Source organism: Phaseolus vulgaris, chromosome 10, assembly GCF_000499845.2.
Source record: "Phaseolus vulgaris cultivar G19833 chromosome 10, P. vulgaris v2.0, whole genome shotgun sequence".
Taxonomy (NCBI): Eukaryota; Viridiplantae; Streptophyta; class Magnoliopsida; order Fabales; family Fabaceae; genus Phaseolus; species Phaseolus vulgaris.
In genome coordinates, this window is record NC_023750.2 from 42,281,641 (window position 1) to 42,298,536 (window position 16,896).

Sequence of the window (16,896 nt, forward strand, 5' to 3'; positions counted from 1 at the left end):
GGTGCATACCACAAGGAGAACAATTATAAAACAAATTCTTATCATGTGCTTTATTTGGTAGACAATAAACAACAGAATACTATTTCTAAACATAAATATATGCAAAATTATTTAGTATGTTCATTGAATCTTCCTCATAAAATAGCACAGAATGATAAATTTGTATGTTTAGATTTGTGAGCAGAAAGAGTAAAAAGGCATTTGAAGAAGCCATTAATGTCTCTCATCTATGCTGCAACTGGTTAAAAGGCAAATGTCAAATTCTTAACTTTTCACCTAATAATTCAAACTTTTATTGAGTACTCAAAAAGTCATTCACAAAAGGCATACACCACAATAATTACTTAAACCTTTTCTACTTTTATTCAATAAATATAGTTTATAATGGTCAAGGATCAAAACACATCATTGACTCATAATGCAATAACATTTCATAAGATATTTTAAGCAAAATCAATTTTAAAAATAATAAATAATTAACCACTTTATTAATTAAATTAAATAACATTTTATAAATTAAAAAATTATTAATATTTAAAATAATTTTTATTATTAATAAATAATTTTTAATTTTTTGTGTAATTAGTTATCAAAGATTTTAGCAACCAACTTTAGAATCTAAACAATTAATAGTTAAAACATTGATAACTAATTAGATAACAATTTAAAAATTATTTAAGTACTAATGATACCTTTTTATTTTTTAAAATAATATATAATTTAGTCAATATATTACCCTACAAGAAAATCATTAAATAACAACTAAAATTAGAAACCAAAAATACTTAGTCACTTTATTGAATAAATTATATATTAGTTTAGAGACTAAAAAATTAGTAGTAGCTAAGTGGTTTCTATTATTAATAAAAAATTATAAAATAATTTCTTAATTGGTATTTATTTAAATTAGCTACCAAGATTTTAACAACTAATATTTTAGTTTCTAAATTAGTCTATAAAGTAATAAGTAGCTAAAACATTGGTAGCTAGTGGTTAAATACTAATTTAGAAACTATTTTATAATTTTTTATTAATAATAGAATCTATTTTAGATATTAATAATTTTTTTAATTTATAAAATGATCCATATTCTATTTAAATAGTAACTAATTATTTTGGTTTCTAAAATTAGTTTTTATTTAATGATTTTCTTGTATTCTTGATTAATTATTTTTATTTTTAAAATTAATTTTTATTTAAATATTTTCTTAAGTACTCTCATTTTAATTTTTTTGTAGGGTTTCAATTCAAGGCACCATATCATCTTTAAAATTAACATCTAAGTAACAATGAGACACTGATTTTCTTAAATACTATGAATTTATTTCTGTAACTTGAATGCATATGATATAAAGATTGGTTGAGATTATAAATGTGTGAGAAATTATCTAACAAATTCTTGCAATGTCCTCAACCATTATAGGTGTGATTAGTTATTGAGGAACTGAGAGAGCTTTTGGCAAAGGTTGATGAGTGTCCATTGGAATTGGAGTTGGCACCAACTTGCAATCAACTGAGATTGTTTGAGGAGTTTTGTTAATGATGTTCTTTCCTTCTTCACTAGCTTTGTTGATGAGATGCAGTAGAACATGTTGCAGCTCTTTCCCATCTCTCCAACCATGCACCTCTGCCTTTATCTTAGTGGAATTTTTGGAGACTAAATCACACAGTGGAAACCCTGTTCTTGGCATCAAATAGTCATTTTCTTTTAGCTTCAGACTTGGGCAAAAATCTCCATTTCCATCTCCAAGATAGATTACTTTCTTCTTTCCTGCTCCTGCCATGGAATTTTGAATCCTTTCTATCACCACTCCCTGCATGTCATTCCACAACTTTTCAGGAAAAAAATTTCAAACAAATGAAGTATTTACAGTACAATGATACATAAACAAGCATAAAACATTCAAACAATCATAAATTTCATTCATGAGGTATTGCTCTATGTTCTGAATAATCCTAAAGTAAACATATTATCTAACTACTTCTTTAAGTATTAAAAATCATACCCCTTTATGTATTAAAAATCATGATGTTGATTTTTATTTAATTTTTATCAGCAAAGAATGAAATTAAACTAAGAGAGATACAAAAGGGTATCCCAATCCTTTTACATAGACCAAATCACATTAAGAATCTTCAAGAATAAAGAGATGAACAAACACCTCAAAAATAATAGATAGATAATGTTTGCTGAATAAGCTAGACATCCTATTCCAGTTAGCACAGTGCTCGTATTGGAAAATCATGGATGTTGGTAAATTGACATTTTATTTAAAATATCTAAGAATTTTGCAGGAATTGTCTTATTTCTTGGAAATTTTTATGAGACTTGATTTTTGTCAAAAGTTGTGTGGTTCCCTGGACTGTGAAATGCATGACAGAGACCAAAAAAGTGGAGGATTTGAGGTCAATATCAGAAAGGGCTAAAACTATGTTAATTTAATATTAACAAAGGTCAAATTGACCAAAGCAGCTGCAATAACTGGTTGTGCTAGCCAAATATTGAGGAAGGTAATAAACATGGTATTCAAAGCACAAGTGATTAACTGTAAATTACTAGAATGAATGTGAGAGTTAATTGCATGGCCATAATTAAGTAAATAGATGTTGAGAAATCATGTAATTGCCTTGCACATGTTTGGTGGACAAAGATTGCATCCATGGGAAGATTTTAGGTAATCATGGTATGGACAAATGTTGAGGCTCCCTTCCTTGACATGGCTGGGGTTACAAATGATCTCTGAGAAACAGTTCCACACTCCATGATGCTTCAGAATTGTCTCAATAAAGAAAATATTTGCATCACTCACAATCTTCAGATCACACCTGAATCCAATTCCATAGTCATTAGTTATGATATCTTCATTCACACACACTCACAAACATGATAAGGGTGTGTTCATGGCAGAAAGAATGGAAGAAATTTAAGGGTGTATTTGCCATGAGAAAACATTTTCTGTTTTTACTTTTGATTACAAAACCATCATTTACTTTAAAATGTATTGTCAAATACTATTAATTGTACACTGAAAAGGTAAACATAACTTTTTCTCTCTATTATGCAGATTAAAAACAAAAATAGTCTCATATTCTCCTACTATACACATTTTACCCAAGGGAATAAGCTGCCTCAATAGCAGGAACAATGCATGGATGCATTGGTGTCCTCTTCAGAATCTCCACAATGTCTTCAATGGTTTTTCCTTGTGAATGAAGCTCTTTCATCATCCTATCCTGCAAGATTTTGGAAAAATAAAATATAAGCCAAGAATGAAAAGAAAAAATGTTGAAAATTGTAGTACTAGTTGAAAAAAATAACCATGAGAGGGTTCCAATGCATGGTAGGAAGAAGCTGGTAGAAGTTTTGAGTTAAAGCAGTGTCATCAAGCACCCAATTATCACTGTCACACTCAATGATTGTTGAGTCAAAGTCAAAAATGACCATAATCTCAGCCATTTTGAATGCACCAAACAAATGTTGAGATAAAGTGTGAGGTCATGCATTAATTGAGAGGGTATTTATAGGGAAAGAAGGTTAGAGATTGCACGAAAGCATGATCATAGAAGCATTATCAGATAAGATATTATTAGGAAAAGCCACTTTTTTTCTCCACTTTTTCACATTTTCTTTCATTGGGGCAAGTAATTTAGAGGAGAAGATAGTGGTGCATGACACTTTCTGTTGCATCAGATACATATTTTAACACCTGCTATAACTTCATTAATAATCCTTCTGTCAAACCAACATAAATTGTGTTTTTTAAATTAATCAATAAAGAGTGCTGATAAAAATATACACTTCACATTTTAATAAATTAATATTTTATTATTTAATTTAAAATATTATTATAAATAATGTCAAATACATTATTTATTGTTCATAATTTCAACACAACTTTTCTGTTAATAAAACTAATGTCACCTATTTTTTTTTGGGTAAAGACACAAGTTATATATATATATATATATGAAAGACAAATACTAATTACATTTCCTTATATTCTTTTTTTATAGTATTGAGTTACCCAAATATTGAGTGACCCAACCCGGTCCAGTTAAAATACTTATTAAATATTTATTTTTTTAATTGTTTATTAGTTATACTATTTTCTATTTCTTCTCATTTATCTTTTTTTTCATCACATCAATTGTACTATATTATTTATTTTTAAAATTATAATATTCATTTATTTTTCAAAATTAACATACTAAAAACTTAAAAAGGTCTTTCCCTTTTTATTTTATTTTATTTTTTAGAGTTTTGAGCATTGAGGATTTGAATTGTAATCTTCCAAGGACCATTGGCCCAAAATAACTTATATTCTTCTTTTTCTTATTGGACTCATATGTTCCATTTCTTTTAGAAAATTGCTTCCTGCACCCCCACATCTTTAAAAAAAATATTTTACCCTTCTCTAAAGTGACATCTAGATTACTTGTTTTGGAAATTTGTTTTAGAATAAACTTTCAGGAATTTGTGAAATACATTTCAGAAAAAACTTTTCAAACTTTTTTTCAAAATAAACATTTTAGAACATATATAATACCTAAATGCATTTTTCGGAATGAGTTTTCTGGTGTGTTCTATCAATATTAAACTAAAATTAATTTTGTTTTTCTTCTTCTAAGTGAAGTTTGAGCGATTGTGATGGTGGCGACAATGGCGGTGGTGGGACTGGACAGGACCAATTAGTCATTTAACCCAATTGTGGGGTGCAATGTTAAAAAATGGGGGATGCACGAAGTAATTCCCTTTTTTATTTCATCTTGCTGTTCTACTTTTATATAGAGAAAGCCCACTATGAAAAATTTAAATGTTTGTTATTATTATTATTAATATAGAAAATATATGTATAAAGAATGACGGGGATAAAATTAGGTATACTCATAAGCCTAGCTACGTTGTATTATTAGTACATTAGTTATATTTGAACGAAATTTTTTATATAGACTTTAAAAAATAAGAATAAATAAATAAATTTCTTCGTAAGTTAAGATTAATTTATATAGCAAAAGAAAATCAAAGTGGTGTTTGGTATGTTGACAGAAGACTATGTTGATTGTAGTCAAATATTTTCCACTGCAAAACATTGCCTTTCACATCACAGTAAGCAGTCTGCAAGGAAATAGGGCAAACCTAGGACCAACTCCAACATTAGGAAACTTCAGTGATGGTTTAATTAAGGTTGTTAACAAAAATATCGAATTATGATACATTTTTAAAGTTACTAAACCATGAAATTATGGTCTAACTGGGAGGGCTTTAGGGATAGCCTCGTGAGCAGAGACTGACAGAATCTGAAGCTTGCAGTCAGAGGAAATGAAGGGAGAATTGTGCTCCATTGACACTTTGCTGATCAAGTGCAGCAAAACTTGTTCAAGTTCTTCTCCATCACTCCATCCATGAATCTCAGCCTTAACAGCTGAAGGGTCTCTGCATATCAAGTCCCACACCGGAAAGTTCTTCCTTGGCATCATAAAGTCCTTTTCTTTCAGCCTCAAACTTGGGCAATAGTCTCCACTGCCATCTCCAAGATAGATCAACCTCTTATCCTCTTCTGATATTGAATCTTGCATCCTCTTTATCACTAAACCCTGCAATCATTCAAATCAAATTACATTTTACAATCATAAGATAATTGCACATAATTTTTTATATATTATGAACTATTGGTGGGGCCTAGGTCAAAATTATTCTTTATTTTATACTTCAATCAAATCCTGTGGGCTCATATCAGAGAGAAAACCAGAATGGAATGGTTGGTTGGTTAAGAAAAGTTTTGGTATTTTTTAAGGCCAACAAATCAGGTGACAGCACTCCATTGTTAGTTCTTGTCAACATAATTAACAATAGAAAACAATACTTTCCCAGAAGCTCAAACCAGTTAACATCAACTTCAAAACAATATCTGGGAATGTGTACTGTTCCCAACTGTCTATATAAATAGCAGTTTTGAGTTTTTAAACTACCAAGGTGTTTCAAATCAGCATTAACTCTCTTAAAATTTCAACTCTCAACATGGTTTTGATAAATCAAACAGTTCACATTATTTCAAAAGAAGTTATCTTTTAGCAAAGAAAAATACGGTAGTGGATGAAAGATGACATCTATATTTACCTTACACATGTTTGGAGGACACAAACTGCAGCCATGAGGAGATCTGTTGAAATCATGGCAAGGTAGAATCCTTAACCTTCCTTCTTCATTCACATAACCGGGGTTAGTATTGATCTCTGAGAAATATTCCCTTATTCCTAAGTGCTTCAAAATTGACTCAATGAAAAACAAGTTTGCGTCACTCACAATCCTCAAATCACACCTGGAAAAACAAATGCCACCATAAATTTAATCCACAAAATCACATTAAAAAAAAGTAACAAAATTTGCATGCATAGTTACATACCCTGAAGCATGAGCTGCTTTAACAGCGGGTATTACCCTGGGGTGCAAGGGAATCTTATGCAGAACCTCTTCAATGTCCTTAATGGTTTTACCCTGTGAGTGAAGCTCCATCATCATCTTGTCCTATAAATCCAAAACCAAAACAAACAAAAAATAACAAACGGTTATTCATACCATTAACACAAAATCTAAAAAAAAAATATACAAAAAAGGAAGAAAAAAACTAATTCTTAGATATATTTTAACTGTTCTTGGTTACATTGCCGCATTATTTGTTAATCTTTAATGCAAAAATAATTTAACCAAAATTAGAAAATGAAACTTTAATGGCAAAGAACACTTAGCAAACAGGCATGTAAAGTTTGTTCCTAAAGAAAGTGACTACAAAGGCTTACCATGAGAGTGTTCCAAGGCATTGTGGGAAGGAGTTGGTTGAACAAATCTGTGAAACCCAACTCGTCGATGACCCAGTTGTCGCTGTCGACATCCACAATGGTCTTGTCAAAGTCGAAAACAACCACAATTTCAGACATGTTTGTTTTGGTGAATGCAGAAACTCTGAACGGCCCAGAAGAAGAAACCTTCTTCTCAAGAACAAGGCTCTCTTTGGGTGTCTGGTGGTGCTCTCAAGATCTGCTCTTGGCTTGGATTGCACCCTGAAAGAGAATGAAAAGGGTATTTGTAGTGAATGTGGGTTAAGAAAACCCCAAAAAAATGAATCTTTGATTCCAAAGGAATATTACCTTGCATATGGATTGTTCCTGGAAGAGAAGAAGGTGACCAAGGAAAAAGTTTCATTTTTAGCCTCAGAAATTTCTAGCTGTGACATTTCAAATTCAATCTAAGCCGTTGGTTTTGAAGAATATTAGGTGGGAAAAAAATCAGAGGGTTTGGAGATTGAGCATAAATATGGGAATATTCCATTAGGGAATTTGATGCCTTTGATGTGACTATGAAACGCGCTACTCCACCAACAAGTTTACAGGTGCAACCCATCAGAATATTTTGGGTATAGTCCCTTCCCTTCCACAAACATTTAACTCATGCAATCCATTTTTATCAAAATTTCATTTATTACAATCTTAAGTGTAATAATGTTCATTGAAAATAAAATATATTCTATATTATTAAATAAATTAGCAACATAGTGTGTGTTCATTAAATGTCTTCTATTGTGTGTCTTTCTAGCATTGTAATTATTGTTAGAACACACTTAATTTGGAGTAAATAAATGTGATTTGGTGAAAAAAATAGTATTTACTTTATGAAAAAAAAAATTAAAAAATTAATTTATTTACTTTTTACAAAAAATTATCCTTTTTAAAAAAATTATTTTATTTCAATATCTAAAATAGTTATAATTTCAATATATTCTTTTCATTTTTTTCGATTATAAATAACCAGCACGTTATTATATTAAGACGGACTATAGGGGTGAAGGGGAGTCACCTTTTTCTCTTCAAAATTATAATATAGATTTTTCTAAAATAAAAATTATTTTTTACGTGTTAAATTTAAACAATTTTTTACATGAATTATATGACTTCTATATTATAGTATAGCGCATTTTATTATTAGTTTAAATATTAATTCAGACTATTTACACTCTTGAGAAAATATTTAATCTACAACTTTTTATATCCATACTGTTTATTCTTAATTTTAAAAGTTTTATTCCTTTTATTATTACATTAAAAGAATATATTATCAATAAAAGATCAAATTTTTTAAATAAGATTTCAAAGTAATTAAAAAAAAACTGAAAATATCACTATTACCTAGGATGAATGTTGCAAACACCCCATAAAATATAAACTACGCACACAATATACATTTTTTATATTATCATAAACTATAGCATAGGAGTCTAATATAATAAATATATTTAACTAAATCATATTGAAATATATAAAATCTAACCGAAGTTCATAGAAAATCTTAGATATCTCTATGGAATAGTAATGAAATAACCATTAAAAAAATGACTCAATTAAAAATTAAATCAACTTAAAACTAAGCATAAATCATATATACTATAGTTTACTCTAAAGAATCTATTTCATATCAGTTGTCATGCAGAATAAATTTATAATGAATTTAAGTATAAATAAACAGTAGATATATAAGTATTCTGTTATTATCTCATACTTTTGTCTCCATAAGTTTTTGAAGAAGAATAGTAAAAAGAAGAAAAGAAGACTCAGTAAAAATTCAATGAAATCACAAAAAAAAAATAGAGAGAGACAAAAAAAAATGGTGGTATGATATTGATCCAAAATTAAAGTTGAAGCAAAACATCAATAACCAAAGTGTTGTTTGGTATGTCTGCGGAACACCACCAAGATTTCTTGTCAATCAAGATTAGTCAAATGTTATCCAATGTTCAGAGAAAAAAAAAAATTCCCAAAGATGTATAGAAAACATGTATTGGTATTTGATAGAAATTATAGTGGTCCACAACTTAAGACCAATTCCAACATTTAACATTTGCAACTTTATTATAGTATAAGTTTGGTGAAGGTTAATTGGGAAAAAAGCTTAAAAGTTACTATGATACATTCTAAACTAAGAACTGGTTATGGGCGAAGTGGTAGGGCTTTGGGCAAAGCCTCCAAAACAGAGAGTGACAGAGTCTGAAGCTTGCAATCAGAGGTAATGAAGGGAGATTTGTGCTCCATTGACACTTTGCTGATCAATTGCAGCAATACTTGTTCAAGTTCTTCTCCATCACTCCATCCATGAATCTCAGCCTTAACAACTGAAGGGTCTTTGCATATCAAGTCCCACACTGGAAAGTTCTTCCTTGGCATCATAAAGTCCTTCTCTTTCAGCCTCAAACTTGGGCAATAGTCTCCACTCCCATCTCCAAGGTAGATCAACCTCTTATCCTCTTCTGATATTGAATCTTGCATCCTCTTTATCACCAAACCCTGCAATCATTCAAATAAAATAACATTTTACAATCAAAAGATAATTATACATAATTTTTTATTTATTATGAACTATTGGTGGGGCCTAGGTCAAAATTGTTCTTTATTTTATATTTCAATCAAATCCAGTAGGCTCGTATCAGAGAGAAAACAAGGATGGCATGTTTGGTGGTTAAGAAAATATTTGGTATTTTTTAAGGCCAAGAATTCAGGAGACAAGTTCCATTATAGGATCAATTCATGACTCATAAACACTTGAGCCACGTTAGGAGCAATCTTTGTGATTAAAAATGGAAAAAATAGTGTTCCATCAGCTAGAGCCAGTTAAGAACAACTTGAAAACAATATCTAGAAACGTGTATTGTTGCCAACTGTTGTATACATTTAAGAAACTTTTCATCATGATTTAGACAAATGACAAAACAAGATAGAAAAAGGAAGTTGTGTATTTACCTTGCACATGTTTGGAGGGCACAAAGTGCAGCCATGGGAAGCTTTGTTGAAATCATGGTAAGGAAGAATCCTTAACCTCCCTTCTTCATTCACATAACCGGGGTTAGTATTGATCTCTGAGAAATATTCCCTTATTCCCAAATGCTTCAAAATAGTCTCAATGAAATACGTGTTTGCATCACTCAGAATCCTCAAATCACACCTGAAAAACAAATGCCACCGTAAATTTAATCCACGAATCATATTTACCAAAAAAATAAATAAAAGAAGATGATCATAATTTTGTATGAGAGATGCAGAGTTACGTACCCTAAAGCATGAGCTGCTTTAATAGCAGGAATAACTCTGGGGTGCAAGGGAATCTTATGCAGAACCTCTTCAATGTCCTTCATGCTTTTACCATGTGAATGAAGCTCCTTCATCATTGTGTCCTTTAAAAAACCAAAAAAAACAAAAAAACTCGGTTATTCATGTCATTCAAATCATGCATTCTGCAAAGTTCAGTTTAAACAAAACAGAGTATAAACCCAAAAAATGTGGCAACAAAAAGGCTTACCATGAGAGTGTTCCAAGGCATGGTGGGAAGAAGCTGGTTGAACAAATCGGTGAAACCCAATTCATCGACGACCCAGTTGTCGCTGTCGACATCCACAATGGTTTTGTCGAAGTCGAAAACAACCACGATTCCAGACATTATCTGTTTTGGGGAATGAAAAAAAGAAACCTTCTTTCTGAAGAATAAGGCTCTGTTTGGGTGTGTGTATAGTGCTCTGAAGATTGGTGGTTCTTGGCTTGGTTCTACAATGGAAAGAAAAAGGGTTATTTATAGTAATGGTGAATGAATGAAGAAAAAAAGAATCTTAGATTCCAAAGGAATATTACACGGATACTTCGTGGTAGCAAAGATGGAGGCTCAAAATTAAAAACACAAATGTGGCCGTTTTATTTTACACTCATCCAAAACCTTTCGGTGCGTTTAAAATTCAATCTAGACCGTTGGATGAAATCATATAGGTAGGCGAAAGGATCGGAGGGCGTAGGTGGATTGGACCTAAGAGTAAAACACGGGAATATTGACAGGGAATTGGATGCACTTGAGGAGCCTCACCTGAGTGTGTGAAATCCACTTCTCACAAACGCATGAGAATATTCTGAGTATAGTCCGTTCAGTTAATTTCGCCAATTTCATTTTTTTTTCTGTTATGAATTAATAAATATTGGATTTTAGAATCAATATTTACCTCTATATAGATAAATTCTTTTTAGATTTATAATAAATTAAAATAATGTAATATATTGTAATCAAATGGTTTTGATTGATGATGTCTTTTGAAAAATTATAGAATATTACTCAAAAATTCAAGATGATAAAAAAGTAAATTGGTAGAGATAACCAATTCAGAAAATAAGTATCATGATAAAAATAAAAAATAAAAGTGTGATTTGAAAGGATTTTTTTAATATTGTTTTTATATTAAAGTAAAAAGAAATAGATAAAGTTAGTTTTTATTTATATATTGTTAAGACTATTATGATTTGATAAATTATTGATGTCTATCATTCTCATCACATATTAGTTAGACATAAATTAACCAATATTGATAGAGTATCTTTTTTATGTATGTGAACTCAATTTTTCAATTTATATATTTTTCAAAATTTCTATAGTGATTTTTTATCATCTGACACCAATTTTTTTTAATAATTTATTAATTTTTTTGTTTCAATGTGAAATGAAAAGCAATTATATTAATATTAACGAAATTTTTTACCAATATTAAATGAAAGAAATTTTCAATTGATATTAATTGAATAGTCATAAGAAAAATTATTTAAAAAATTATAAAAATCATTTTGATGTTAATCTAAATAATTGTAGAAAACCCACAAAATTAAGAAGAAACTTTATCAATGTTATTAGAAATTTATTATAAATTATTTTATATTTAAATAATTTTATATAAATACTAATTTAAATATTTTATACAAAATTAATAAATTTAAATTACCTTGTTGAGATAAACGTTTAAACAATGAGATCAATTTAAATTTTATATATTTAATTTTTTAAAATTATAATATTACTTATCCAAACAAAGATTATGATATTTTTTTAATATACTTTGATTTATTAAATATGTTGTTACGTTTGGAGTTATTTTTAACATATTAATGATATTTATTTGATATTCAAATATATTATTTATACTTATTCAACTAACAACATTTAAATCATACTCTTCAAATGACTTTACCAAATTTTCATTTTTTATTCGTTCTCCTAAACTTACATAAAAAGATAAATATTGTGTAAATAATCTTTTATCTAATTAACTATTAAAGTTTTAGCTACTAATTGTTTTATATTCGAAAGTTGATAATTAAAATCTTAATAGTTAATTAAATATTAATTTAAAAAATTAATTTATTAATTTTATTAATAATAGAAATTACTTTTGATATTAATAACTTTTTTAGTCTTTAAAATAATATATAATTTAATCACTAGTGATTGATTATTTATTATTTCTAAAATTAGTTTCTATTTATTAATTTTTTTTAGTAAAAGTTATATATTTTAAAAAAAAACTTTAAATTTAAATTAATCATACAAAATCAATTCAATTTGTAAGGTGAGATTTAACTCCACTGCTTTTTCTAACATAAATAATATATAAATTTCACATTAATAACTTATTAACAAATTTATATAAAAGAATAATATTTAATATAAAATATTAAGATGATAGAGTTATAATTTTCTACTTGCATATTATTTATTTTACAAAATTTTAATAAAAGGAACTAACACTAAAGGAAAAAATGGTTTTAACGGGGTATTTATTTTTATATTATTCATGATTAAAATCTCTATTAAGTCATTTACCTAGTGTTGCAGTTTTCTCGTTAAACCATCCCTCAGCAAGGTGTTTTCTGGGTTTTTTTAAACCTCAGGACAAATCTTTCAAAACTCTTATTAAATATCATGGGTTTAGAAACCTCCGTAAAATACCAGGGGTTTCAAAAACCTTTGTTAAATACCATGGGTTTAAAATTTTTTGTAAAATATCATGGGTTTCAAAACCTCTGGTAAATACCATGAGTTTAAGAACTTTCATAAAATACCACGAGTTTCAAAATTTTCGTAAAATGACTTGTCGTCTGAAATAACCTTCAACCTTATTTTTCACCATCTCTAACGATCCTCCTGACTTCTTTATTCCATCATAGACACACTTGTCCCCGACACAAGCTCAATAGCCACCAACGACAGTCCTAGCAAGGAATCATAATTTAGTCACACCTATGTCTATTATACCTAAGGAAAAATAAGGCACTATCATTGTTTCTTCCATCACCTTACTACCTCAACTTGGGTCACAAGTCATTCTTACCTAGCTCGACAACAGTTGATGTTTATCACTGCTTTATATATCCTAAATAATTGTATTATCTGTTAGATGTGGACTTCAAAGTCATGTGTGTAAAATAAATTTTTGAAAACTTAGAAAACTTATTGTATTGTAAAGTTATGCTTTTAAAATTTTAGAAAATTTAGTTATAAAATATATTGAAACTATATAGTTTTTAATGGTTTATTTATAAATAGATTTAATTATACTTATTTATTAAAGTTTGAAAAATCTGGAGCATTTTATTGAAGTTCTACCATAAATCTTTGAAATTTAACAAAGGTTAAAAAAACTTTCATTGTCTTGTTGAGATTTTAGAATAAATCTTTAGAACTTAACGAAGGTTAAAAAAATCTCCGTTATTTTGCTGAAATTTTAGAATAACCTTGGAACTTAATGAATTATTACAAAGTGGAATTTAAACTTAACTCAACTCCATAAAATCAGCTCATGAAGTGAGGTTTGCACCCACTTATATATAATGAAATGCCTTAATCTATAGTCGATGAGGGATCTTCAACTTAAATGTTAAAAAACTTTCATAATTAAATTAATTTCTAAAATTAAATTAAGTTACTCTCAATAATCTCTGTTAAAACTTTTTTTTTAAGTGTAATAGATCACATATTCACATGAAACATGTCTAAATCAGATGCAATGACAAAGGAGGTCTTGTTAATGTCCGAAACACTTGTTATAATTAACATTTGAGTATTATTATTATTAACATGTGTTTGATTGTGGTGTGATCATATTGATGCATTAATTAAAGTTTTATTATTATTATTATTATCTTCTTGGCGAGTTCTTATATCATCAGAGTATAAGAAATGGTTTTGACCTACTAATGGAAAATTATGATTCTGCCACCATTTTTGGTCGAGTTTTTTAATCCTCTGATTCTATATCTGAGGTTACATTACCATTAGCTGGAGATGACCAAACAAGGGTCCCAACATGCATGCATGTTGTTTTTCAACGCCATTAATGCTAGTGTTTCTTAAGTATTCTTTAGTATGTCAGCGGAACACCAAGATTTCTGGTCAATAAGATTCTAGTCAAATGTTTTCCACAGTAAAACAAAACAATGTTCAGAGCATAAAATATTCCCAAAAGATGTATAGAAAACATGTATTGGTATTTGATAGAAATTATAGTGGTCCACAACTTAAGACCAATTCCAACATTAACATTGGCAACTTTATTATAGTATAGCTTTGGTGAAGGTTAATTGGAAAAAAAGCTTTAAAGTTATTATGATACATTTTTTTCAAATACACTAAACTAAGAAGTGGTTATGGGCGAAGTGGTAGGCCTTTGGGCAAAGCCTCCAAAACGGAGGCTGACAGAGTCTGAAGCTTGCAGTCAGAGGAAACGAAGGGAGAATTGTGCTCCATTGATATTTTGTTGATCAATTGCAGCAAAACCTGTTCAAGTTCTTCTGCATCACTCCATCCATGAATCTCAGCCTTAACAACTGAAGGGTCTTTGCATATCAAGTCCCACACTGGAAAGTTCTTCCTTGGCATCATAAAGTCCTTCTCTTTCAGCCTCAAACTTGGGCAATAGTCTCCACTCCCATCTCCAAGGTAGATCATCCTCTTATCCTCTTCTGATATTGAATCTTGGATTCTCTTTATCACTAAACCCTGCAATCATTCAAATAAAATTACATTTTACAATCATAAGTATCGGTGGGACCTAGGTCAAAATTATTCTTTATTTTATATTTCAATCAAATCCAGTATGCTCATATCAGAGAGCAAACAATAAATTTTGGTATTTTTTAAGGCCAAGAATTAAGGAGACAAGTTCCATTGCTATAGGATTAATCCATGACTCATGAACACTTGAGTCACGTTAGCAGCAATCTTTGTGATTAAAAATGGAAATAATAGTGTCTCGTCAGCTAGAGCCAGTTAAGATCAACTTGAAAACAATATCTAGAAACGTGTACTGTTGTATACATTTAAGCAAATTTGTCATCATGATTTAGACAAATGATAAAACAAGATAGAAAAAGAAGTTGTGTATTTACCTTGCACATGTTTGGAGGGCACAAAGTGCAGCCATGGGAAGCTTTGTTGAAGTCATGGTAAGGAAGAATCCTTAACCTTCCTTCTTCATTCACATAACCGGGGTTAGTATTCATCTCTGAGAAATATTCCCTTATTCCCAAATGCTTCAAAATAGTCTCAATGAAATACGTGTTTGCATCACTCACAATCCTCAAATCACACCTGAAAAAACAAATGTCACCGTAAATTTAATCCATATTTACCAAAAAAGAACGTGATCATAATTTTGTATGAGAGATGCATAGTTACGTACCCTAAAGCATGAGCTACTTTAATAGCAGGAATAACTCTGGGGTGCAAGGGAATCTTATGCAGAACCTCTTCAATGTCCTTCATGCTTTTACCATGTGAATGAAGCTCCTTCATCATTGTGTCCTTCAAAAACCAAAAACCAAAAAACTCGGTTATTCATATCATTCAAACCATGCATTCTGCAAAGTTAAGTTTAAACAAAAGAGAGTATAAACCCAAAAAATGTGACAACAAAAAGGCTTACCATGAGAGTGTTCCAAGGCATGGTGGGAAGAAGCTGGTTGAACAAATCCGTGAAACCCAATTCGTCGACCACCCAGTTGTCGCTGTCGACATCCACAATGGTTTTGTCGAAGTCGAAAACAACCACGATTCCAGACATTATCTGTTTTGGTGAATGGAAAAAAGAAAGCTTTTTTCTGAATAATAAGGCTCTGTTTGGGTGAGTGTACAGTGCTTTCAAGAGTGGTGGTTCTTGGCTTGGTTCTGCAATGGAAAGAAAAGAGGGTTATATTTATAGTAATGGTGAATGAATAAAGATTAAAAGAATCTTAGATTTCAAAGGAATATTACACGGATAGTTCGTGGTAGCAAAGATGGAGGCTCAAAATAAAAACAGAAATATTGCGCTTTTATTTTACCTTCACCGAATCCCTTTCGGTGCGCCATATTTAAAATTAAATCTGCACCGTTGGATGAAATCATATAGATAGGTGAAAGGATCGGAGGGTGTGGGTGGATTGGTCCTAAGAGTAAAACACGGGAATAAAGGGCATATTCGACAGGGAATTGGATGCACTTGAGGAGCCTCACCTGAGTGTGTGAAATCACTTCTTACCAACGCATACAATAATACATCGCATGAATATTCTGTATTCAGTTAATTTCGTCAATTTCTTTTTTTTTCTGTTATGAATTAATAATAAATTAAAATAATGTAATATATTGTAATCAAATGGTTTTTATTGATGATGTCTTTTGAAAAATGATAGAATATTACTCGAAAATTCAAGATGATAAAAGTAAATTGATAGAGATAACCAATTCAGAAAATAAGTATCATGATGAAAATAAAAAATAAAAGTGTGATTTGGAAGGATTTTTTTTTATATAGTTTTTATATTAAAGTAAAAACAAATAGATATAAGTTAGTTTGATTTGATAGTAAATTATTGATATCTATCATTCTCATCACATATCAGTTAGACTTATATCAACCAATATTGATAGAGTATCTTTTTATGTATGTGAACTCATTTTTTCAATTAGCATTTTTTTTAAAATTTCTATAGTGATATTTTCTATCATCTAACACCAATTTTTTTTAATAATTTATTAATTTTTTATTTCAATGTGAAATGAAAAAA

At 29.5% G+C, this 16,896-nt stretch overlaps 4 protein-coding genes across 5 annotated transcripts; all 4 read right to left on the reverse strand.

Moving 5' to 3' along the window:
* Positions 1 to 1,301: 1,301 nt before the first annotated feature.
* Positions 1,302 to 3,502, reverse strand: LOC137819306 (inorganic pyrophosphatase 2-like). Its single transcript, XM_068623106.1, has 4 exons — positions 3,320 to 3,502; positions 3,113 to 3,234; positions 2,628 to 2,826; positions 1,302 to 1,814 (listed from the first exon to the last, which is right to left on the reverse strand). Exons 1-4 carry the CDS (start codon positions 3,455 to 3,457, stop codon positions 1,434 to 1,436), a joined length of 840 nt encoding a protein of 279 aa, XP_068479207.1. The 5' UTR covers positions 3,458 to 3,502; the 3' UTR covers positions 1,302 to 1,433.
* Positions 3,503 to 5,060: 1,558 nt separating this feature from the next.
* On the reverse strand, positions 5,061 to 7,171 carry LOC137818501 (inorganic pyrophosphatase 1-like). Of its 2 annotated transcripts, XM_068621961.1 has the most exons (5): positions 7,147 to 7,171; positions 6,799 to 7,059; positions 6,405 to 6,526; positions 6,119 to 6,320; positions 5,061 to 5,595 (listed from the first exon to the last, which is right to left on the reverse strand). In XM_068621961.1, exons 2-5 carry the CDS (start codon positions 6,934 to 6,936, stop codon positions 5,242 to 5,244), a joined length of 816 nt encoding a protein of 271 aa, XP_068478062.1. In that variant the 5' UTR covers positions 6,937 to 7,059; positions 7,147 to 7,171; the 3' UTR covers positions 5,061 to 5,241. The 2 variants fall into 2 exon arrangements, with proteins under 2 accessions (XP_068478062.1, XP_068478063.1); XM_068621962.1 differs by lacking the exon at positions 7,147 to 7,171 and having other exon boundaries at positions 6,799 to 7,074.
* A 1,644-nt stretch (positions 7,172 to 8,815) lies between these two features.
* LOC137818502 (inorganic pyrophosphatase 2-like) lies at positions 8,816 to 10,602 on the reverse strand. Its single transcript, XM_068621963.1, has 4 exons — positions 10,343 to 10,602; positions 10,096 to 10,217; positions 9,787 to 9,988; positions 8,816 to 9,333 (listed from the first exon to the last, which is right to left on the reverse strand). The coding sequence occupies exons 1-4, from the start codon at positions 10,478 to 10,480 to the stop codon at positions 8,980 to 8,982; spliced, it is 816 nt and encodes a 271-aa protein (XP_068478064.1). The 5' UTR covers positions 10,481 to 10,602; the 3' UTR covers positions 8,816 to 8,979.
* A 3,716-nt stretch (positions 10,603 to 14,318) lies between these two features.
* LOC137818503 (inorganic pyrophosphatase 2-like) lies at positions 14,319 to 16,010 on the reverse strand. Its single transcript, XM_068621964.1, has 4 exons — positions 15,774 to 16,010; positions 15,531 to 15,652; positions 15,238 to 15,439; positions 14,319 to 14,848 (listed from the first exon to the last, which is right to left on the reverse strand). The coding sequence occupies exons 1-4, from the start codon at positions 15,909 to 15,911 to the stop codon at positions 14,495 to 14,497; spliced, it is 816 nt and encodes a 271-aa protein (XP_068478065.1). The 5' UTR covers positions 15,912 to 16,010; the 3' UTR covers positions 14,319 to 14,494.
* Positions 16,011 to 16,896: the final 886 nt, after the last annotated feature.